The sequence below is a fragment of the Ascaphus truei genome, chromosome 1, assembly GCF_040206685.1.
Source record: "Ascaphus truei isolate aAscTru1 chromosome 1, aAscTru1.hap1, whole genome shotgun sequence".
NCBI lineage: Eukaryota > Metazoa > Chordata > Amphibia > Anura > Ascaphidae > Ascaphus > Ascaphus truei.
The window spans coordinates 55,487,091-55,511,919 of record NC_134483.1 but is presented as its reverse complement, the minus strand read 5'-3'; the positions used below and the strand labels follow the sequence as shown (position 1 = coordinate 55,511,919).

At 40.9% G+C, this 24,829-nt stretch overlaps 1 protein-coding gene across 3 annotated transcripts in view; it reads left to right on the top strand.

Moving 5' to 3' along the window:
• Positions 1 to 24,829, top strand: part of RICTOR (RPTOR independent companion of MTOR complex 2) — a 175,548-nt gene that overhangs the window by 112,056 nt on the left and 38,663 nt on the right. For all 3 annotated transcript variants that reach the window (XM_075588547.1, XM_075588553.1, XM_075588543.1), the window contains exons 10-22: positions 2,400 to 2,467; positions 8,418 to 8,500; positions 9,221 to 9,308; positions 9,527 to 9,617; positions 11,478 to 11,544; positions 11,625 to 11,705; positions 12,965 to 13,065; positions 13,274 to 13,439; positions 16,507 to 16,608; positions 16,892 to 16,938; positions 20,233 to 20,368; positions 21,454 to 21,653; positions 24,563 to 24,689. In XM_075588547.1, the coding sequence (XP_075444662.1) occupies positions 2,400 to 2,467; positions 8,418 to 8,500; positions 9,221 to 9,308; positions 9,527 to 9,617; positions 11,478 to 11,544; positions 11,625 to 11,705; positions 12,965 to 13,065; positions 13,274 to 13,439; positions 16,507 to 16,608; positions 16,892 to 16,938; positions 20,233 to 20,368; positions 21,454 to 21,653; positions 24,563 to 24,689 (1,357 nt within the window). The remainder of the gene's footprint in view (positions 1 to 2,399; positions 2,468 to 8,417; positions 8,501 to 9,220; positions 9,309 to 9,526; positions 9,618 to 11,477; positions 11,545 to 11,624; positions 11,706 to 12,964; positions 13,066 to 13,273; positions 13,440 to 16,506; positions 16,609 to 16,891; positions 16,939 to 20,232; positions 20,369 to 21,453; positions 21,654 to 24,562; positions 24,690 to 24,829) is intronic.

Here is a 24,829-nt window from a genome sequence, read left to right as displayed (position 1 = left end):
GGGCAGGTAAATGGCAGATGAGGTTTAATACAGATAAATGTATGTTTATGCATTTGGGAACAAGAATATACAGGCAACTTACAAATGAAATGGGGAAAACTAGGTGAATCCTTGATGTAGAAGGATTTAGGAGTACCTGTAGAAAGCAGGCTTTGCAGTAGCTGCAAAGCAAACAAGATCTTATATTGCATTAAATGGGGAATGGATGGAAGGGAAGTAAACATAATTATACCCCTTTTATAAAGCATTCGTAAGACCACACCTTGAATATGGAGTACAGTTTTGGGCACTGCTCCATAAGACATTATGGAACTAGAGTGAAAAGAGCCATCAAATTAATAAAGGGGATGGAAAATCTGATTTATGAGCAGAGGCCACAGTAGCTGAATTAGATTTATTTACATTAGAAAAGAGGCATCGTAGGCTGCGTTCAGGGTTCCGGCGTCTCGACAGTGTGCGCAGCTGTCTCCCGCACGATGTGTGAACACCCCATGTACTAAGCTGCAGGAGATTAAGGGGTGTGGCGAACGCGTCATGGAGCTGGTTCGCCCTCAGCTGAACCAGCTCACGTGACGCTGACGTCACGCTACAGAAAAATTCACTTGTCTTGACAAAATGTCGCAGCATCAACGCTCGCTCTACGTGACCGCCAGGAGGAGTATTTAGCTTGCCTCATTATCTAACATTAGAAAGTCCCAATCGCGCACGTCGCGACTCCGGCAGCCTTAGAGGAGGGGATATGAGAACTAATATACAAATATATTTGGGGTCAATACAAGGAGCGTTCAAAATAATTATTCATCCCACGGGCAATACAAATGATACAGGGTCATCCCTTAAGGTTGTAGGAAATGAGATTTCACCAGCAACTAAGGAAAGGGTTCTTTGCAATAAGGGCAGTTAAAATGTGGAATTCATTACCCATGGAGACTGTGATGGCAGATACAATAGATACCTTAAAAAATGTTTTTAAATAATAAGGTTGGACATCTTTTTAGAAAGGAAAGGTATACAGGGATATACCAAAGAAGGAAACATGGGAAGGATGTTGATCCACAGAGATATCGGATTGCTGTTTTTTGTGTCAGGAAGGTATTTATTGGATGTTTCAGTGTGGTTTTTTGTTTGGCTTCCACTGGATCCATATACTGTGTACAGTATACTCTAAATACAAATATAGAGTAAGTATCTGTCATCTAAATTTAACATAGGTTGAACTTTTTCTTAGACTCATCTACTGTGTAATCATTTGATTTTGTTGGGGTCCAATAATGAGGTGTACGGAGATGTAAGTTGTTGTTTTGCCATTTGGTTTAAGGAACTGATGATCTACCCTTGAAAGTCCTTTTTGCAGCAGCATAATGTCCTGCTTTAGCTTTTCTTTCCTATGTGCCCAGCTCTCTGAGAAGGGCTGATGTGAAGATTTGAGGGATTGATTAACCTTCTTACAATGCTGTCAAAATGTCTTGCATTTTAAGTTAAGGAATGACTTCTCTACATCATTTAAATTACAGAGATTTGGGCATTTTATAGTCTTTTTTTTTTTTTATTATTGAATATAGTCGAATTTAAGGCAGAGATGTCGTATGAGCTGCTTTATGCTTCAGATGCACCTACTTTTAGTTTAAACTTTTCTCTTCCTGTTTTAAAATGAAAGCTGCCACTTGCTACTGCACCGACACACTTTATTCGAGCAAATACCCAGTTTGTACCTGGCAGATACCTGGAATGCGCCGCTCCTCACCTCTGACAAGCCCCGTTGCGTTTGCTTTCCCAGCCTGGGTTCATGCCTGGCTGACGGGCGGCTGATCTGTTAAATGATAATGATTAGGATTTAATAGGCTGCAATGCTTCGCGTGTCTACCAGATGGCATAAATTCATGAATTGTAATGCAGTATATATATATATATATATATATATACTGTGCAGTATTGCAGCCAGCGGGAATAAAATGCTTCAATTCCTGCCTGGAAAATACCTCAATGCACTCGGGCAGAAAACAGTCACAAACCTCAATACACCCGGGTATACCCGAATTCGTGGGACTAGCCGAGCTCGAATAAAGTGTGTCGCCAGTGTACACTGGACACTGAAATGTTTAACTGATTTCAGAAATGGTACATGATAGTGTTAACCATCTGCAGTAAACTGTTTATAACAGTATAGCTAGTATACTTTTGTTATATTAGAATTCCACACAGTACTTCAGATAATTGGATGCATGAGAATATATGATGGTATGCTTAATTCTGTATACTAAACAGTGGTTTTCCTTGATATTCTTTTGAGAACTAGTACGAATATAATGTTTTCTAATATATGCAATATTTAAGATGTTTGTTTACAGTAATACAACCAGTGTGAGAGTTTTCAGTTCTTGGCATATTTATTTCAACAGAGAAGACAGAGAGGCCCGATTCCAAGCGAGTAAACTGGGAATTGTGGCAACATTCCGATCGTGGGCAGGTTAGTGCTCGTGTTCTACATTTTAAATATATAATATAACCAAAACATGTATAACAGTTTGCAAAGTACCCCGGTGTCCCACTGAAAAGTTGCAAGAAACTCTTACAATGCCCTTCTCTGTTCCTTAAATACAGATTTTCACTTTACTTTGCTCATATTCCATAAAAGAGAACCTATATTGTTTTCACAAAATGTGGCCTTTCAAGCTACTATCTGATATACAGTAGCCATTAAACCAAGAAGCCCCGATGCAAATCCAATGTGACAAATTACTTGATTAATTTCTTTGTTTTTTTTTTTTCTCATAAGCACGAGTCATTTAGTTCAATCTTTTGGCTAAAACATATCAAGCATATGCAACCACGCCAACGTATAAACCCTATCCGCAGGTCCTATACTACCAATTTTATAGTATTTAATCAGCAGGTCCAAGTACATACAGGTAATTGTAGTCGTCATTGAGACATTTCTTCCCCAAGAAGGAAGGTGGTTATTTATTTATAACATTTATATTCAGTAGCGCCCTTTTCGCCAATATCCTTTGCTGCAGCAAAAAGGTGTCTTTCTGGTTTTTAGGCTGTTGTAACTGCACTGTAGCTCACACACAGCACATACAGTGCTCCGATATTGTAACCCCTTATGCACCACATACATGTAATGCACCCCATGCCATTGATTTATGATTTTTGTTTCCACTTTTCTCTTTCCTTTGGAGGAAGTACAAACGATACAGTATAAATTTGGTAGTGTACAGGTAGCTGCTGAAAGGGTCTACCTTTTAGCCAAACGAGTGAACTAAATTACCCATTTATTTTTTGAGTAAAAACACGCCTCCACTTACGGGAGCATTGCAATACTTTACAGTTATACAACTGACAAAACAAAGAAATTATTCATATCTGTCACATTGGGTGAGCATTGGGGCTTATTTGTTTTACTGCTGTATATGTGAGGTCACGTTCCCAGTAGCTCTCCAGTTGGCATAATTAAATATATAAAAATATAATACTGCGTGATGGGGTTTTGAGCTGGTTGCGTGTGTCATACAGGAGACATCAGCTGATTTGCACTAGAAGTTCTGTCACTTTACTGGATAAAGAACGTGTGGAAGTGTTAACACAAACCAATTTTCAGTTTATCAGCATCCTTTCAACCTTCCCAACTACGACATTTAAAAGAAAAATAAATGAAAGGCAGGAGGAGTAATATTGTTAATCTGTCATTGCATCCCACGTTGCTTTATCTCTCTTGCTTAAACCCCCAATATTATATTAAGCTGTGTGGGGGGCAAGATTTGTAGTTTGAAAAAGTCTGCATACTATACTGCACAATGTCCATTATATCATTTTATAAGAAAATACATGGTTATGGTTATTGCAGCAGTGAGTTGTTCACAGTTTGTGATCAGCTTTATTTAATCAGTGTACCATGCCCAAATGTTTTTGCATGCGACATATAGATATGTGATCCAGTAAATTGTTGTTGTTTTATTTTTATTTCTAAAAAATGTTTTACCAGGCAGTAATACATTGTTACCTCTCGGTTTTCAAGTATGCCCTGGGCATAGAGTTATGATGACAAATACATGGTTACATATACATAGTTACTGTAAGTGAGCAGGGTTATACATTATACATTATATACAAGATGTATGTAATGGTTACAGACCAGATTAAAATGGGAGACCACTTTAGTTTTGAAAGAACTTAGACTGGTGGTGGCTGTGAGAGTCTCCGGTAGATTGTTCCAGTTTTGGGGTGCACGGTAAGAGGAGGAGCGACCGGATACTTTGCTGAACCTTGGAATCATAAACAGTCTTTTTGAGTCAGATATCAGATAAAAGCTGCAGCTTGCCCAGAAAGTATTTGAAGGCAAGACTGGAAAGATTAACTTTGCGCCTAGACTCAAGTGATGACCAATCTAGTTCTTTGAGCATTTCACAGTGAGTTGTAGTTTCATTGGAGGACAGTTTGCATATGTTTATATTAGAAATGGTTTAGGATGGCAAGCACATATTTTACCATCTTGAATTAATGTCTCAAACATTGCAGGCTATTTAATCTGGGACTTCCCAATTTAAACACTTCTTGCAACCCTTGTTGGAAAGTGTCATCTGCATCCAAGTAACGTTTGTAAGAGTTGTACATTTTTGCTTAGAAATAAAGCTTTTCTTCCCAGTCAGATGCATCAAAATCCATTTTAGACCTCTATATAATTCTTCAAAAAAAAACTTTCACAGTTGTACAGCCTATGTTTTCCCCCCAAAGAAAATAGCCTTTGATTTTTCTTGCTTTTCTAAAATGTATTAGCACACATTCCCAGCTAGCTCAACTCCCACACCCACCACATCATGAATATATATTTATGTCAACAAGAGAGCTACTGAGTGTGGCAATTGTATATAACAAGAGACAGGGGTGCCCAATGCTACATCCCATTGACAAAACATATATATGGTAAAAAGTATAAAGTTAAATACTTCACTAATAATAATATTTAACTTTATACTTTTTTACCATATATGTTTTGTCAATGAGGTGTAGCATTGGGCACCCTGTCTCTTGTTATATACAATTGCCACACTCAGTAGCTCTCTTGTTGACATAAATATATATTCATGATGTGGTGGGTGTGGGAGTTTGAGCTTGCTGGTAATGTGTGTTAATCAATTTCTGACTGGCAGCAGTTGTTTGGAGGCTGTGGCACCTCCCCCAAGAGCTCACTCCTCCTCTTTCACCTTTTTAACTTGGGAGGTCTTTCCATTTTGCTGCAGGAACAGGACCTATAATGGTTCTTCCCCTCTTACAGAGGTAAAAGAAGGGTTCACAGTGTAGTGTAGAACCTGCATTAATTTGGTTATACCGTGGCGTTGGTATGCAGGCTTATGACGATTTGTCCAAAGTGTTAACTAAATAACCAAGAATGTAATATTATTAGTGAAGTATTTAACTTTATACAGTTTGTCAATGGGATGTAGCATTTGGGCACCCCTGTCTCTTGTTTGCTAAAATGTAGCCAGGTTGTAGTGTTTGGTACCTATAGTCAGGACTCTACAAATGCACTCGCCCACTTGCCTGGGGCGAGTGCATTTTAGCTGCAGGCGAGGCAGTGGTGCTCTGAATTTTCTTGTTTTGTATCTATGGTCCTTCTGCTTTAGTCAGCGCTCTGGTTGACTTTCTATTTTTTCAATGGTCCGATTTCCCAGAAGTGGAAACACTGACTACATTCAAGTCATAGTTCTATGTCCTACTGCGCATGTTCACTCTAAGGAAATCATGGGAATTGTAGTTTTAATAGACTTCGGTACAGATTAAGGGTCACAGTGTGTAGATTTGCCCTATCCTCCTCCTCTTGATCTACATTCCCAACTTTCTCTCTGCCGTTCACGAACCCTTCTAGTCCCAGACCCTGGCCAGATTCCCACACGCGCATGCTGCGTTCCTCCACTCGTTCCTCTGAACGCCTCTGGAGGAAATCTCACACTCTCGCAGACTTCCTTCACTTACAATTTTCAACTCTGCCCTCTCTCAAGCTAAACAACCTACTTTTTTTTCTTCACTAATCAACATGCACAAGTCCTAACTAATTTTTTTTTTCAAGGAAAAGGTGGAATCCATACGTCAGGACATCCCCTCTGTATCCTCCTCCCATCCTACACCTTTTCCCAACTCTCCTCCTGCCTCCCTTGACTTTTTTCCCCCGCTGTCACAGATGAGGATGTGTTGTTGCTGATCTCCTCTTACTCTACAACCTGCCCTCTGGACCTCATTCCCTCCCATCTCCTAAAACCTCTTGCTCCTACTATAATCCCTACGCTCACACACATTTTGAACTCCTACCTCTACTCTTGTACCTTTCTCTCCTCTTTCAAACATGCAACAGTTATCTTATTACTCAAAAACAGCAAGCTTTACCATACCTGTCTTTCTTCTATCGGCCTGTCTCCCTCCTGCCTTTTGCCTCTAAACTCCTTGAACGTCTTGTATTCTCTGCTTGTCCATTTTCTCAACACCTGTTCTCTCCTAGACCCTCTACAATCTGGCTTCCGCACTGCTCACTCCACTGAAAATGCCCTCACTAAAATAACTGACTAATGCTGCCAAAACAAAGGTCATTACTCTCTGCTCATATTACTCTACCTCTCTGCCGCATTTGATACTGTTGACTACCCTCTTCTCCTTCACATTCTCCATACTCTTGGTATTCGTAACAAAGCTCTATCCTGGATCTTCTCTTAACTCTACCACCATACTTTCAGTGTCTTTTGCAAACAACACCACCTCCTCTATCGATCTCTCTGTGGAGGTGCCCCAGGGCTCTGTCCTGGGACCTCTTCTCTTAACCTAATCACATCTCGGGTTCAAATATCACCTTTATGCTGATGACACACAAATTTACTTTTCTACTCTGACCTTACACCTGCTTTACAAACTAAAGTTTCTGAATGTCTCTCTGCGATATCATCCTCGATGGCCCTCTGCCGATTTAAACTTAACATGGCAAGAACAGAGTTCATCATACATCCTCCCAAATCTGGCCCTACAACCTCCTTCCGCATTACTATTGGAAGTTCTATCATTCACGCAGTAGCACAAGCACGCTGCCTAGGGGTCACACTCAACTCCTCTCTCACATTCTCATTATTAAATATGTAATTAACTATTAAAAAGCTTCTTCGGCTGTTATTATTTCTTCTGATTAGAAATATATGCCATTTAAAAAAAAAATGCGGGGCTGAGGGGCGAGTGCCTTTTTGTCTGGCGAGTAGCGTTTTTTTGTAATTTGTCGAGCCCTGTCTATAGTTATACTGACACAGAGAATTTCTTCATCGGCTTGTATGTGTTAAGAGCAACAACAATGCCACCAGTCTAAGTTCTTTCAAAACTAAAGCGGTCTCATATTTTAGTCTGGTCTCTAACTGATGCATATGCCTATAACTGTTCATGCAATGTCTTTATACATAATGTATAACACTGTTCACTTATGTAACTATGTATTTATAACTATGTATCTGTCATCCTAACTCTGTGCCCAGGACACACTTGAAAACAAGAGGTAACTCGCAATGTATTACTTCCTGGTGAAACATGTTATAAATAAAATGAGGGTATTTCCAACAGGAGTAGTCTTTGGGAGTGCTATGCGTGAGTGAATTTTCCCTTGATAAGCTATCTGTGGTATAATATCTTTGAGGAGAGGCATCAACAGACTAAAGGTTCAAAGGTTGATGTGCACATCTTTGAAAGATTGTAAACTATTTGTATTTACTGTTGCATCTTTTGAGCATACGTGCATTGTAGACAAGTCACAATTCATACTGGAATCTAGTCAAACATATTAATCTTCCAGTAGACATGTAATTCAATCTTGACCAGCCAAACATGCTACGCTTGTCTTTTAAAGGAGCAATCAAAGCCAGTGATGGTTTCTTCCACCTCCCACCCCCCCCCCCCCCCCATTTTTTTTTCTAACAAAGGATGGAAGCAGGAGGTCTCTGGAGTTGAAACCAATTAATTTCGTGCTCCGGTGACCTACTGATTCCAGAGATAATTACCTCCGTAGTGGGTGCCGGTATCTCTGCTTTTTAAAGCTCCCACGTCACGTCAGCCAATAGGAATCTGCACTGATGACATCACCACTTCTAATTGGACTGCAGGGCGTGGGAGGTTTGAAAAGTGGCCATTGCGTTAAATCTGCTAGCCGAGCAGAGCGGTTGCCGGCACCCCTTACAGAGGTATCTCCGGAAGCAGGGGTTCCCCGTAACTGAAATTAACGAGGTTGAGCTCCGGAGACCCCTGCTTCATTCTGTAAACAATAAAATAAAATCGCTTTGTTGGATGGCCTTTCTAAGTGCTCTATAGAACTGATTTGCTTCAGAATGCATTGTCTGCATCACTAATATGTTGCCACCTTTGTAATAATATATATCATTTTCTTTTGTGATTCCTAGGTATTATTAACCTATGCAAACCTGGCAACTCTGGGATCCAGTCTCTGATAGGGGTACTTTGTATACCAAACATGGAAATACGGGTACGTAAAGAAGTGGCACGGAATCGGTTATGGAATGTTACGTTGGTGGCTGCCATCATTTTCTTTACGTTTGCTTTTTCACCGTGCAATTTACCAGCATCGCATTGCATTTCACTTTCCCAGGTGGACAGGTTTTTCTTTGGACTTACTATAAACTCTGTTTTAAAGCGCCAGTTACTCAGAAGAGTATATTAGTATTGGGATTACTACAAAGTAAAAAAAGATCCTATACAAAAGTAAAAAATGGGCTGTTTAGGCTCAAACGTCGCCTGGTTTAGTATAGTATGTACTTTTATGAATAAAATTAATCTTTTTCTTTACTGTAGTGCCATGGACATTTTCTACTTTGGTATTTCTGTTACTATCTATAGATATTGTGCATGTATGTGGGGACTGGGCCCTTCATAACCATGGTTGTATGAAGTAAATTTTCAATGTATTGCATCATTTCTAGGGTTTAAAATAATCTAGAATATGGCCATATAGGAGAGTGCACAGAGGTTTAGGCAATTAAACAATGCCTGTGTGACGCTTGTATAAAGATTACTAGCATGGTCACGTTTAGCTCTTGCCTGTAGCCCAGAGCTGGTTTGCTTAGTGCCGCAGTGCCCATCTTATGTTTACTTGCACTGTTCTGCATCACATACTCTTAGAAAGCAGTCTTCTGTCTTTCTATTTATCTGCTCATTGATGACTTCTTTAATGTTGTTTTATTTATAGCAAGGTCTTCTGGAGGTACTGTATGACATTTTTCGCCTCCCTCTTCCTGTTGTGACAGAAGAATTTATAGAAGCTCTTCTAAGCGTAGGTAAGTAATGAGAAGTTTCAAATAGACATAATTATTTGTTTTTGAAGGCAGAAATGCATCGAGGCATCACTAGCTCCAACATTGCCTTAATAGCTTACAAGGTGAGACAGGTGATTCCAGGTGGATTAAAGAGAGGATACCTCAATAATGTAGAGACAATACATCTAAATACTGTCTGCTACTGCACTTCATTTTAGGTTTTTTTCCTTCCTTTTAAGATCCAAGCCGGTTTCAGGAATCTTGGAGACTCTCGGATGGATTTGTAGCAGCAGAGGCTAAAACTATTCTTCCACACCGTGCACGTTCCAGGTATATATTCCGAATACTACTTAACGAAATTAATATTTTATAGAATGCCTACTTAGAGCACTGGTAATTGTAGCAGCATTAATTGTTTCTGGGTCAGAAGCTCCTAAAATGCATTTTGTTGCAACAAGTTTAGTTCTCATAACGGGGGTTTAAGTAACAAACTAGGGCAGAGGAGGGACTCCTTATTGCAGTTTATCAAGTATTTCTGTGTTCTCCTAATAGATATTTCTGTATGAGAAATAATTATTCATGTCTGAACCCCCCCAAAAAACAGAATTCCTCCTAAATTAACGTGAATATTCACTTTGGGAAAATATCAATCTTCCATTTTATATGAATGTTTTTATAATTTTAGAAATGATTAAATATATTAAAGCACAAGAGCTTAACTGTACTGTGTGCGTCAGTTAACACGGGAGGGCTCAACTAGAGTCCTCAACCCCACCCCCAAACAGGGCAGGTTTTCAGGCTATCCCAGCTTCAGGAAGATAGGTGAAGATGTGTTGCACTGCCTCAATTTCCAACTCCCAATGAGACCGGAAAAAATACAAAGTGAGCACTCAGCTGAATAACAGGTCAGGTTTATTGCAGGGTGGTGCAGCAAGGGAACAGCAAAGCCACACGAACGCACCTACGCGTTTCGTGCACAAGGCACGCGTAGGTGCGTTCGTGTGGCTTTGCTGTTCCCTTGCTGCACCACCCTGCAATAAACCTGACCTGTTATTCAGCTGAGTGCTCACTTTGTATTTTTTCCGGTCTCATTGGGAGTTGGAAATTGAGGCAGTGCAACACATCTTCACCTATCTTCCTGCTGGCTATCTACCTGGATGAACTGCACGTCCTGGATATCTGGAAGTCCTGCAAGCACTAAGGTAATAGGGCCAGAGCGCCCCTACATATATGCATATGTTTACCAGTGCCTCTGTTCATTTCATATTGGTTACTAGGGGCGGCTGTTATGGTGTTTCAACTGTGGTGGTCATGTGGACCGCACTAGACTCCTAGCCCGCACCTGATAATTGCCATATCATTCATGGACTTTCCATTGCTATCCAGTATTATTTACATATATTATTGAGGAACAATGACCAATTTGGATGCATCACTTTTCTCTTGTTTTTATCCCAGCTTCAGAACGGGAGGCTCAGTCAAAGGGCCTCATGCAGAGAGCAGCGCTAATTAGAATTGGAGAGGGGAAGAAAATTTAGCTTTATTGGAGAGTTTTTTTCTCCATATGCAGAAAGGGCATAAAACTGCCTTTCTGCATATGGAGAGTTTCAACTAGCGCTATGAGCGCTGTTGAAACTAGTGGGAAAGAAATCGTTTTTTTTTTTTTTTCTCCTCCACCGGCCGCGGAGCGCCAGCTGCTTGGTGGAGAGGAAAAAAGTTGAAAATCGCGCCATTTTTTTTTGGCGCGAACAGCCACTAGATGGCGTTCGCTGCTCTCTGCATACGGCCGTTTTTAAACAGTGGAGAGATTAGGATCTCTCCAGCCGCGCGGCGAGTTTCTGTTAAAAAAAAAAATGGCGCTTTTTTTAAAACTTGCCGGTCTCTGCCTTTCTCAAGGCAGAATTCGCCAATTAATGCCGCTTTCACTTTTTGCGCTGCTCTCTGCATGAGGCCCAAAGTCTTTGACTGAGCCTCTGATTGAGCCACCTGTGCTGAGGTAGTGACTGAGCCACCTGTGCTGAAGCTGGGACTGATTGAGCCACCTGTGCTGAAGCAGAGACTGATTGAGCCACCTGTGCTAAAGCTGGGATATCCTGAAAACCTGACCTGTTTGGGAGGTGGGGGGGGTTGACTGGAGTTGAACACCCCTGAGTTAACACACAGTTTCAATATTTATTGTATGTTTTACAGGCCTGATCTTATGGACAGCTATTTGGCCCTGTTACTCTCTGCTTTCATTACAAATGGTCTCATGGAGGTGAGTTTACAAAATGATAACTTAAAAAGGAGAAAAAAAAACTATTCCAAGTGTTAATTATTTTTGCTGTTTATTTTTAGGGACTGGTTGAAGTCATTACAAGCAGCGACAATCATATATCTGTCAGAGCAACAATTATTCTTGGAGAGCTTTTGCACATGGTATGTATGTGTGCTTAAAGTGCCACAATATCATTCAATGTCACATATTTCCAGATTTCTTAGGCTACAACAGATAGTTCAGTTCCAAATATCAACCATGTTAAAATACTAGGAGATAACTAGTAATGTTTAGATACTTTCATTTTTTTCCCCTCAAAATGAAGGCGTTTATAAATTACAGTACCGGTTCAGGTCCTGTCGTGTTCCCATTAAAAAAACAACTTGAAGTAGTGGTTTATTTGTAGAAGCATTTTAGGATGAGTCTTCCCCTTTGGGTAGAGGCGAAAGAAGGTACTGTAACAGCTGTTACTATCATACAGTGTATATGCCTGATGCAGTCGTTTTAGACTTCACACTTTTCAAATATATTCTTTTAAAATTGTGCTGGTGCTGAGCCAAATGTACAGTTCTTCTGACAAATAAATATATTCATGTTTATTATTAGTTTCTTTATTGAAAACGTGGTAATACCACAATTATCAGAATCGTCAGTTCAAACATTGTTGCGCAACTGATGCTGATGAAGTTCGATATGTCGGGTCATATGCAAGTTAAAAGAGAGAAGATATTTATGACTCCTTGTTATGTTTTGTTTAATGCTGATGAGATGCTGATTAATATTGATCTAGAACAGGAGTGGCCAACTCCAGTCCTCAAGGTCTTTGACTGAGCCCCCTGTGCTGAAGCAGGGGATATGCTTCAAACCTGACCTGTTGGTGGCCCTTGAGGTTTAGAGTTGCCCACCCCTGATTTAAAAAGGGACGATAAATGCACTGGCTGAAAACTAAATATCTAATCTCTCATTCCTGAGGGGAAAAAAACCTTTTTTAAATGTTTAGCATATTCCTTGTTGCACTATACGGTACCTACCTTTTAAAATAAATAAACAAGCCACCCAGTCTTTTCTTAAACACATGTACTGTACTGCACTGTATTTGCCATAGCTGTTTAAATTGTAGAATACATTTTGTGTTTACTGTACATATACTGTACCCTTTCCTTTGGAACAGATTACCCATTGTTAATTTTACAGCACTTGGAGTGAAAAGCCACCAAACAAGCTCTTTGAAATGGACCTGTATACATTTGTTCACATACTGTAAATAACTATATGCCATGTAAGCCTAATTTGTTAATGAGAGAATGTATTTATTGGTACATAAAGCCATGCAAAATAAAATTATTTTATTGTGTATATCCTAACGGTGCACATTTCGAATGACACTATTTTTTTAAATATATTTCTTTTTACACCACAGGCAAACACAATCCTTCCTCATTCTCACAGTCATCACTTGCACTGTTTACCAACGCTAATGAACATGGCAGCATCTTTTGACATCCCCAAGGAGAAAAGACTGTAAGTCTTAGTTTTACACCAGTTAAATATCTGCAAAGTGCTGTGGAAGTACAGCATAACCGAGTGTGTATTTGGGAAGGATACATAATGCGAATGTTGCTTTGTTGTGAGTAAGGTTACATCATTAGACTTTATTGGGAGGGATTGGGTGGGACCAAGTTATTAACGCAGTGAAAGATGCCCCAACGTGTATTACGTTCTATTTTAGACGAGCCAGTGCCGCTTTAAATTGCTTGAAACGCTTCCACGAAATGAAGAAACGAGGTCCAAAACCACACAGCCTGTACTTGGATCACATTGTACAGAAAACAATCACCACCCACCAAAAAAGGGATCAGCACCTCCGCATACAGAAAGATATCTTTATCCTGAAGGTAAACACCTCAATAGAGAAGTATGTACTATGATTGCACTATGGTGTGGCTGGTGTTTGCATAGTAAGTGTTGATTCTGTTTGATTGCTAACCCTGCATTTTCATGTACATGATGCAAGCCTTTGGAAGGAAGGAAAAAGGCATTTGGTTTAATTATCGGCATACATTTATTTATATATTTTGATTTTCAATAGCTTTACAGTGGTGGTGGTAGAAAGCAAATCAAAACATTACATATGATTATTTTTATTTAAGCTGCAAATGCAACAATTCAGAATGTACATATTGAATAAAACAGTATTTGAAACTGTTAGAGAAAAAGCATAATACTTCTCTCAATCAAACTAAGGAGTTTAAGCTCCCCCCCCACCTCTCTCTCCCCCTAGCACCCCCCCCCCCCCGACTCTCTCACATGTGTTTCAGGATTTTAGGAACATTACTGTTAATCAGCAGGCATTAATCGGTAGATAATAACGTACGGGATTAACCAGCACCCCGTTGTCAATAAGTTCCTTATGGTGCAACCCCACCTTTCTAAGTAGGAGAGGGGTGAGAACAACATGGCAGAAAGTTTTCAGACAAAGCTGTTTTTTCAGCCTGGTAATATCACTGCCGTGTCTTGGATGAGACAAGCAAGGGATTCTGGGATGGAAAATAGCAACATTGTGTATTCTCTTATGCAAAAATTTTAGTATTGAGTATTGCTATTGTAAATCAATAGATTTTGAGATTTGTTTAAACAAAATTCGGGTAGTACTTGTAACTGGCAACTCTTTAATATGATTTTTTAATTAAGACTGTTTTAGGGTAGGGTTCCATTTTTAGGGACGCCTGTAGCAACTCTGCTGTCAGAGGGGTTTCTTTGGCAGCAAAGTACTTCAGTGGAGATAATATGAATGAGTTGAAAAGGTTGAGATTTTAGTATTCTATACTCGTGTGCCGATTATCTCCAATAGGTGCCAATATGTACATGTTTTATTTTCCCAAAACAAAAACAAATGTTTACAGCTAAACTTGTTTGATTCTTCTGTGCCAGGGTAGGGGTGCACTTTAACGCTCTCTGGCAGAGGGAGGTCACTACCAATGTCAATCAAAGCTAACCCCATATTTGTAGAACTAAAAATGTACCTGTGGTATCTTGAGAACAGGCAACTCTTCGCCAAATAATACACAGCATAGTTGGTACAACTGCATCTTTATTCTGCACACCGCTTGGCATCCTCCACAATCCCTGGAGCAGACCCCAGAGGCTTGAGGCCTCAGGAGTCCCTCCTAAGATCCTTTACGCCCCGGCGGGGAAAAGGGAATTAATCCCACTCCCCTGAGCGAGGGGAGACACACACCAACCACCAACACGCAATTTAGTGGAGTGTCCGCTTTTATGGGGCAGGGTTATAAGCCCCTCCCCCTAGGTATAACAGGGCAGGTCCAGGTACTGACAGGCATTACACCATCTGCATGTGGCCTAGTCAGTAACCTCCCCAGGTATGACACTCCAACTGCCGGTTTAGGCCTGACCCTGGATATGGCAACACAGTAACCATCCATCCAGGCAACACAGTTTAACCACAACACTGCCTGTTCCTATCAGGACTTATAGTGTTGAGGCCAGTAGAAGGCTATAGCAAGGGGCACAAGGCTACATGGATAAAGGTCCCAAGGGTAGTGTAAAGGTTATAGTGCTGTAGCTGGGTAATTGGATGTCTTTTAGTTAGGTAAACCATGTTTACAAACTATCAAACGTTTTACCTGGAAGTAATACATTGAGAGCAACCGCTCGTTTTCATGTATGTCCTGGGCATAGTTATGATGACAAATAATACATGGTTACAAATACAGAGTTACGTTAAATGAACAGGGTATACAGTATGTACACGACACTGCATGCACAGTAAGAGATAATATATGAAATAGACGTATGTAACCGTTACAGACCAGATTAAAATGTGATGTAGCTTTAGGCCTCGGATATTGAAGGCACGCGATGGAGCACATGGCGTCGCACGCACCTACTGCAGTGGCGATCTGTGGCCTGATGATCTGGAGGAGGGGACGCGACTGGGAGGCGTGTCGGAGGTGTTCCTGTGATGTCACGTGAGCGGTTTGCCCTCATTGGCTGAACAGCTCATGTGACCCAGCTGTCACGCAACAAAAAAAATGGTTTTTCACGCGTGGTCACGATCTATGGTCTGCCTCATAGAAGTACACACTTTTGTTCTCGGTGCGCAAGACGTATGTCTAAGTATGGCCGCTGCCTTCGTTTTGAAAGAACTTAGACTGGTAGCGGATATGTGAGTCTTGGGTAGATTGTTCCAGTTTTGGGTGAACTGTAAGAGGTGGAGCGGCCGGATAGTTTGCTGAACCTTGGGACCATGAACAGTCTTTTGTAGTCAGATCTCAGGTGATAAGTGCTGCATGTGGTAGGGGTGAGGAGCTTGTTCAGATAGATGGGTATCTTGCCCAGAAAGTATTTTGGAGGGCTTTGTTTCTCTCTGGCTTCTCCCTTTTGTCTGATGTCACTGTGCTTACTGCTTGCCAAATCTCTCTCTCTCCTCTCTCCTCTCTCGACCAACACTCCACTATTTAGATGATCCTAATACATTCAACTTATAATTAATTTCCCAATTAGACTTGACATTTTGTACAAATGTATGTTCTCAGCCCGGAAATGTAGGGTTGCACATTTAAAGGTGCAACCCTATCTCTAAGTACGTATTGTGAGAAAGATCTCTACCCAGTGATGCAGCCATTGAGGTTGGCCTTTATGCACCCAAGTTAGGAGCCGTTTGGCTATTTTCTTCTGTCCATGACCACTTGCCCAAGCCCAAAAAGGAAACTCATTTTCCAAACTGCAAAGGGGCACCTGCTTTATCAAAGTATTTCACATAAATGCAAACAAATCCTGTATATACATTAAATAATACAATGTTATTTATTTTTGGTTTATCTGAACAGCTTCTACATTAATAGTTTTTCTCGTCTGTAGTTTTCCATTTGTTAGTATTAACTAATTATTGCAGTGCAGTATTCTACGTTTCATTTCATAATGTTTTCTTTCATGATGAAGGACACAGAAGAAGCATTAGTGATGAACCTGAGAGATAGTCAAGTTCTGAACCATAAAGATAACCTGGCGTGGAACTGGAGTCTCATAGGGACCATACTTAAGGTCAGTGGAATATCTGCATCACTAATAGCTTTTATAACGTACTGAACAATTTATTTCATGTAAAATTGATAGTCTGTGTGTACATGTCCTGAAGCACTGAAAGTAATATAACATACCATTTGATCAAAGTAGAAACATGTATAGTTTGATACATTAGCGATCCTGCGTTTTGCACCTATTATATCATCATGAACGCTTACATTTATAAGAAATGTTGAAACTTGCTAAATCTGCAGAAAATACTAAAAGCTCCTTTTCACCGTTTTTTTTTTTTATATACTAGTGGCCAAATGTGAATCTAAGGAATTGTAAAGATGAGCAGCTACACAGGTATGTATATCCTTATACAGTATGTCGCCCACAGCTGTAATCTGCGCAAGGCAATACAGGGAATATTATATGATTAATGCAACAAGCAAAATGAGACAATAGGAAAGGAAATCCCTGCCCGGATAGTTTACAACCAAAGTCTGAGTTTATAGTAATGGCAATCACTTAAGGAAAGGGGGGGGGGGGGTGGAGAGGAAAGGTTAACCCTCGCTCTAACCTGGCTCAAGGTGCTGCAATCAGGGGCAAGTTTGAATATACAACAGTAGAAAAAGAAACCCCTTTAACGAGAGCACTCTGGAAAGGCCAATCCACTGAAAACAACGGCATAAAATGGTATATGTAGTGTAATGATGAATAAATTAAAAATATCTTTATTAGGAGATTACTCAATATTAAAATAATGCAGGTAAGTGAACCTATGCCTCAACTGAGGCTGACCTAAATCTAACGTGCAAATTTTAAAATGAGGTAGGTATGAGCTGGGGTATAATGTCCCACTGAAACATATAGGTGGGACTGAAGAGCCCTTGCATATAAATGAAAGAGAACCTCTGTTAGAGGGATAAGGAACTCTAAGTGGTAGCGAAGTATCCTAAACAGGATGTGATAAGGGTACTGCGATACAGAATATACAAATAGGTACTACACTGGAGGGATACAGAGCCTTAGCCAAATAAACTGGTGTGTCAATATGTAACACTTAAATACTCTCATGCCCCCTATTGGATATCCAGTGCAACAAGTGTAGGTACTAATAACTGTATATATACTCTTAAATCCTGGTTAGATAAGTGTATGTATTGGAGCGTATTGTAACACTCCTGGTGTTAGTATACATTGATCTTAACCACATGTATAATCAAACAAATAGTTAGACATTGTAGCTCCTGTGCAGTGAACATAATATGGATACAGCTACTGCCCACGGCTAGGTACAGAGAAGGAACGCTGTGCCTGTATTTGTCCGTGTAACAGTGGTACACACTCACTTCCAAGACATAGTAGGTGGATGTAGTTGGGCTGCGAGTCTGGACAAATTGTCATACAGTTGTTGTATGGCAGAATGTCACTGCTGACAACGTCTTACGCCAAAGATAACATGCAGTGAACTTTTGCACAGTTATTGCAGTGTGCTTTGAAAAAACACCATATGTGTCAAAACTGAATGCATCTACAGTATACCATAACTAGGTAACTGTACAGATTGTCAGATTAAGTATGTCTTACAGAGTGTTTCTTTGGTACCCCATATAGGTGATAGATCCAAATAAAAGTTCTGTATTGCTGCACAAATGGTTTACAATGGAATATGTGACTGGACAGAGTGACAGACTAGTAATGTCTGGCGCGGTGTCTCGGTGAATACTGTGGTAGATCTACGAATCAGTATACCAACTTATATAACTCAGTCTCATTTATACCCCGTATAAACTTAAAAAATATACGTAATAGTACTTCAAAAACTGTCTATACTCAATGCTGAGCTTAAATAGTATAAAGTTACAGCTATGCTGCGGGTAGAGGACAGGCAATCTCTGTGGTCTCCCCCGATGACGTCAGCGCGTCTAATTGCCGAAGTTTACAGCTGAGCTACGGGTAGAGGACAAGCAGTCTCTGTGAACTCCCCCAATGACGTCAGCACGTCAAACTGCCGACGTACGTTTCGCTACTGGCTTTGTCAAGTAGTAGTAATGGCTACGGCGATGCGACCGCATAACGTCACATATCGCCGTCGCTATAGCGATTGTTGCACTGAGGTGCAGGAGATCTCGGGAGGGCAACAGGGGGTGTGGCGGAGGCGTGGCCCGTTACATCACGAGCGGTTCACCCTCATTGGCTGAACCGCTCACGTGACGCTGCTGTTGCGCATCCGTCGCTGGCCATGACAAATCCTTGGCTTCGGCGATTTCGGTCGCCATGTTGCTGCACAGCACCCCCCTGACGTGCCCCCGCGGCACCCGCGACGGACTTCAAATACTTGTGACAGTGCTGCGCGCCATTGCCAATACTATAAGCGCAGCCTAAGCATGTGTAATCATCTAATACATTAAAATCTTAACTGAGACACTGTGATATCATCTAAAGCAGACACTATGTCCTGGGCTTCGTCTCGCATATCTTCAATTCATGACGGTGCCTTGGAAACGGGTAATTAGAGATTTTCCGCGTAAGACCGCGAGCCATGCAAAATTAGCAGTTTTGTTTTAACATTTTAGCAGAAAATTTAGCAAGAACAGAAATTTAACCAAAAAAATAAATAATTATTGGCAAGCATCAAAAATCTGTTTACATTACAAACTGCAACACCAGCAAATGGGCATCAGGTCGCCCCGCCCTTTTATCTACTGCCATTGTGCTCATTTTAGTTATCAATCCTATATCAGTTTGTAGAGACACGGTGAACATGTTGCAGAAAGGAGTTGAAGAAGAATGCCTTCCTCAGGTCGCTTTTTAAAAAAAAAATGTTTTTAATGTTTATGAAGCCGGTTTTGGAGATCCCCTGCTTCCCACCTATGTAACAAAAAAAAAAAAGACTAGCCAGAGCTACACATTTAAATAAGTGGGCACATTTTTTATTTTTGCATGATGATTCAAATGTTATGCTTCACGCAACAAACTCACTTTTATTTATAAAGTAATGGCAGTTAAATTGCCCTTTTTTTGGGAAAATATGTAATTCTGCCTTGTCCATGCGTGTTTATTATTTTTATGCAGAGTTTTGAATTGATTCAAGTGTAGTAAATGAAACCACACCGGGCAGGGAGCTGCTGCTATTAACTGATTCTTTAACCCAGGCTGTGTTGAAAAGCTGTGTAATACGACACGCATACTGTATGCTTATAGACAGGGCTCGACAAATTCATTAAAAAAAAAAAAACACTCGCCCCCCCATCACCTCCCCCCCCCCCCCAAAGTAACTTGCCCCGCACCCCCACCCCCACACAAAACCTCTCTCATCCCCCTAATTTTACCCGCTCCTGAGTCTTACCGGCGGCGGGGTGGTGTGGCGTCTCCCGGCTTTCTCCTGCTTCTCTCCTGCAACTTCCGTGCCTCCCCTGTAACTCCCGTCAACTTGGCTGCGTGGCATCAAATGACCCTGCGTTGCCATGCCAATGGGGCGCTACGTGACGTCAAGCAGGGTTGCAGACCTGTCTGAGAACATGGGAATGTGTTCACAGGTGTTATTTGTATTTGCTGCGAAGTCACTGCAACTCTGCATTCAGAAGGTACCATAGTTTTAGTTAGTAATCGTCTTCGATTAACACTAAACACAAACAACATTGTAACTTTTAGGTTTATACGACGACTTCTATATTTTTACAAGCCCAGCAGTAAACTCTATGCCAATTTGGATCTGGATCATAGCAAGGCTAAACAGCTGACTGTAGTGGGATGCCAGTTCACAGAGTTTCTTCTGGAGTCTGAAGAGGTGAGTAGAATTGACTTTAAAGCAGCAAGTTAAACCATACTACCAAACGCTTTAGCACTTCCTTTTGGCCGTCCATTGGCTGCTCTACCAATGTTGCAAGCCATCAAGGAGAATTGGAATCAAATTCCTTAATCCATTTGTCTGTATTTTGCTGCACATTGTTTTACATTCACAGTGATATTTGTGTCATTAAGTCATCTGTCGGCCCACACACGTCGCAGGAAAATTAGTGTTACTTGAAATATGTAGCATAGCATTTTTTTTACTCCTTTTTACTGGAAAGAAAATGGTAAATATCAGCCATAGTCTATTCATTAATTATGACATGCAGAACAAAATTAAATATATGTAGAACTTCCCAATACAGGTGTGAAGATGCGTGCAATAAAAACATACATTATACAGTGCAATCACAGAAAAAAGCAGTGATGGAAAAGATGATCTTATTGCTTTCTAACCCAAAATACTGAGGCAATAGGAGTTGCTGTAAGTGCATTAGTAATCTCCTTGCATATGGGGGGAGGGGAGGAGGAGGATATTGTATTGTATGTCTTTATAAGATATATGCTCTTGTAGCAACATTATACTTCATGTGTTGTAAAAACTAAGGGGTTTATGCATCAAGGCAATTTTGGACCCAAACTGGGCCATCTTCATCCTGTGCCAATATGTCAAAGAACTTTACTGCAAATTAGCTCAACGTACATTTGCTTGTCGCTTGGTTAGTGTCCGGAGGAGTTACATGATGCTCATATTATGAGATGTATCACATTAAGCGTCTCTGCATCATTCTTTGTACCTTTTTACTTGCGCAAAACAAACTGCTAGATCTGAAGTCTAACATTCTTTACTGGATGTAAGAAATTTCTCTTGCATATGACGCAACTCTGCGCCAAAAAGAACCATCAAAACACATTTTCTCTCTGCGTCGTTAAATAGTCCCTGGATCCCCATCAAAAAATGTTTCAACGATGGAATGTTGAGAGGGAGCCATGTTTAATTTTCTCCCTTTAATGGAAATTCTATTCACGTAAACATAGAAAGTTAATTTAAATTGTGGCAACTTACACTTTTATACCAATCAGGATGGGCACGGTCACCTTGAAGATCTTGTGAAAGACATTGTACTGTGGCTAAGCTCGTCATCTGGAATGAAACCTGAGCGCAGTCTTCAAAACAATGGATTATTGAACACTGTTAGTCAGCAGTACTTTCTGTTTATGGGTACTCTGTCCTGCCACCCTCATGGAGTCAAGATGCTTGAAAAATGCAATGCATTTCAGTGGTAAGTAATTTGTTATACATGTACATAAATATAAAGAGAGTTTCAGTCTCTCATACGTTGCATGACAGATTTTGGCCAAGTAAATAGCATAATCTGCACATTTTATAGATGTGCGTGTGTGCGCGTGTGCGTGTGTGTGCGTGTGTGCGTCGCTATAATTTGGTTCCTAGATGTGTGTAACAAAGTGAGGCTATAAAATGGTTAACCCAATAAAGAAAATTAATAAGGGCCACATATAATAATTGCCTGAATAAAAATAAAATAGCCTAAAAAATACAACACATATCTAACTAATGACAGTGCAAAAAATAAAATATAATCAAACCAGACAACGACAAATCTGCGAAATAGTCCAATGTCAGATAAGGTAGTGAATCCAGACAGGAGCATACTGCAGCTTCAATAGTGATGTTGCCACACCTCGAATACCTAAAAGAGAAAAAGAAGCGCAAGCTCCATAGCGTAATACTGTAATGGAAATGTAATATAGTATAAAAAATAAAAAAGAAGGTCTCTTGGACTTGCACTCACAAGAGGACAAATATGAACAGCATGTATGAGATCAAATCTCAATGGTGGTGACGTCACTATCAAGATGTACAGCAGTCCGTTGGCCAGCAGGAAAATAAACACCAATCTGATGTGTAATAGAAGTAGGAGGGCATGCACACTGCCAGTGTCACGACTGTGGGAGGCACCTGGGAGCTCAACCAATAGAGGATGGCAGTCGGGGTCCTGAACAACACCTCACCCACCGGAACCAGCGGGGCTGTGCTCAGGGAGCTCCCTGCTTTCCCCCGTTTGGCAAAATGTCCGTGTGTCACCTGGAGCTGCTAGCTGCCCCCGGATCTCTGCTTCTGTGTTTGCGTGCAAGCGAACCGAGGTGACGTCACTCCGCAACGTAGCGTCCTGCCGTGTTTCATCACAGTGACTTCTTCGGATGATCAGTTCCTCTGATGAAGTCACTGTGACGAAACGCGGGAGGACGCTACGTTGCGTAGTGACGTCACCTCAGTCCGCTTGCGCATATATACATACATGCATACTGTACATGCATTCATGCCTGACGTTTTGGTCCCCCTGAAGAAGGTCCCCCTGGGGACCGAAACGTCAGGCTTTTGTGTGTGGCTTATTTTGGACCCAATAAACCACTTTTTGTGATTCTCTTGTGCTGTGCCGGTATATTGGACACCTAGGGACACTTACAAATACATCTATATCGATCTATCAAGCATTAGTTGGAGTACGAATACATCATTTAGCAGGTGCGCTCATGGTTGCAACAGGAGAGTGTCGTGATAGTAAAATATTCTTTCCATGAGCAGCACAGATTGAGGTTTTAAAAATAAATCTTGTTTAGGTAATAAGGTATAGGGATTAGTCATGCACTTTACAGTTAGACTTAATTAAAAAAAACAAGTTTTGTCAAGGGAACAAGAAATTAAAATTCAGCTGCTCAAAATAAATGTTCTTGATTTTATATAAACAAAAAATAAACTGTTCAGCTATGCAATGTTACTTTTGGCTGCTACAGTTCATCTCTAGAGAAAAGCTTCCTCGGTTAGCACACCGTGTGATTGCACAGACTGAGAAATTAGGTGCAGGCGTTGGCAATGTGTAGCATTTAGTTGGCATTTATTATCATCATGAAGCAATTCTTCTTTCTGATCTGAATCCATCTTCTCCACTGAAGCCAGTAAGGTATTGTTACCCATAGATATGGAAGGCATGATAGAATTGAAATGTGGGTGTTGCAGAATTTTGTTTTGGACTCAAAAGCAACAGAGGTCTCAAATAGTCCGCACAGAACGAAGACAAGACGGGGAACATGTAGGCAGTGATTTCCTGTTGCTATTATACAATGTACTGGTATATATCAGAACCAGATTATAAACAAATAAAAAAAATGGTGTTTGTGTGTCCGTGCACAACCTTTTTTTAGTATAGTGCTGGATATACATGTGCCTGAAATTTATCTAGAGCAGGGGTCTATAAACATTTTTTAGCTGAGGGCCAGATTAATTAAAAACAAAAAAAGTAATCTGTCAAGTGCCACATCCTAACTATAGTATAAATATGGAATCTACACTGCTTGCACACTCGCAACTCTCTCCCCATCCTCTCCCCCCTCTCTCCCCATCCTCTCCCCCATCCTCTCTCCTCCCTTTCCCCCATCCTCTTTCTCTCTCCCCATCCTCTCTTCCCCTCTCTCTCCCCTTTCCCTCTCCCCCTCTCTTCTCTCTCCACCCTCTCTCCCCTCTTTCCACCTTCTCCCTCCCCCTTCTCAACTTCTCTCCCCCTCTCTCTTCCCACCTCTCTCCCCTCGTCTTTCACTCTCCCCCATCTCTCGTTTCCCCTCCTCTCCCTCTATTCCTCTCTCTCCCTTGCCTCTCTCCCTCTCCCCTCCATTCCCTCTCTCCCTCCTCTCCCCTTTCCTCTCCCTCTCCCCCATTTACACAGACACCTCATGCATGCCCCATGTACACACACATACCAAACCTGCAACATTAGTGTAATACACACACCATATAAATACACATTTATGTTCAACATTTACAAAATCTAAATATACAATATATACATGCATATAATGAATGGAACACACATATACCAACACACGCACACAGAGGAGACGAGAGATTAAGGGAGGAGCAGCAGCTATGCAGGGCTCTGCAGCTCCATCTGCTGTTCGGAAGCTGTAGTGTTTATGCAGCCGGGCAGTCCTGCTCTCCTCCTCCCCGGCCCAAACCAGGACATATTGATTCCGGTCCCAGGGGCCTGATTGAACCAAGTGGCGGGCCATGTTTGGTCGTGCTTTAGCCGTCCTTTCGTTTAGATATCCCTATTCTAAAGCATTTGTCTAAAATGAACTTTCATGTGAATAATCGGTTATTTATTTTTTCTTGCAGTCTTTTAAATCTCTGTTCATTGAAAAACCAAGACCACTTCTTAAAGTTGGCAGTTTCCAGCTTGGACTATAGCCGAGACGGACTGGCTAGAGTCATCCTCTCCAAAACCTTAACCGCATCTGCTGATGTAAGTACTATACATCTAATTCCTTTCCCGCGGAGTCCTAAATTAATTTGAAAAAAACGTGCAACAAGAGGTTAATATTTTTTTATTTTGTGCTGCCTTGGCTGCTCATATTCTCTCTGGTTTGCTGTGCATGTTTTTGT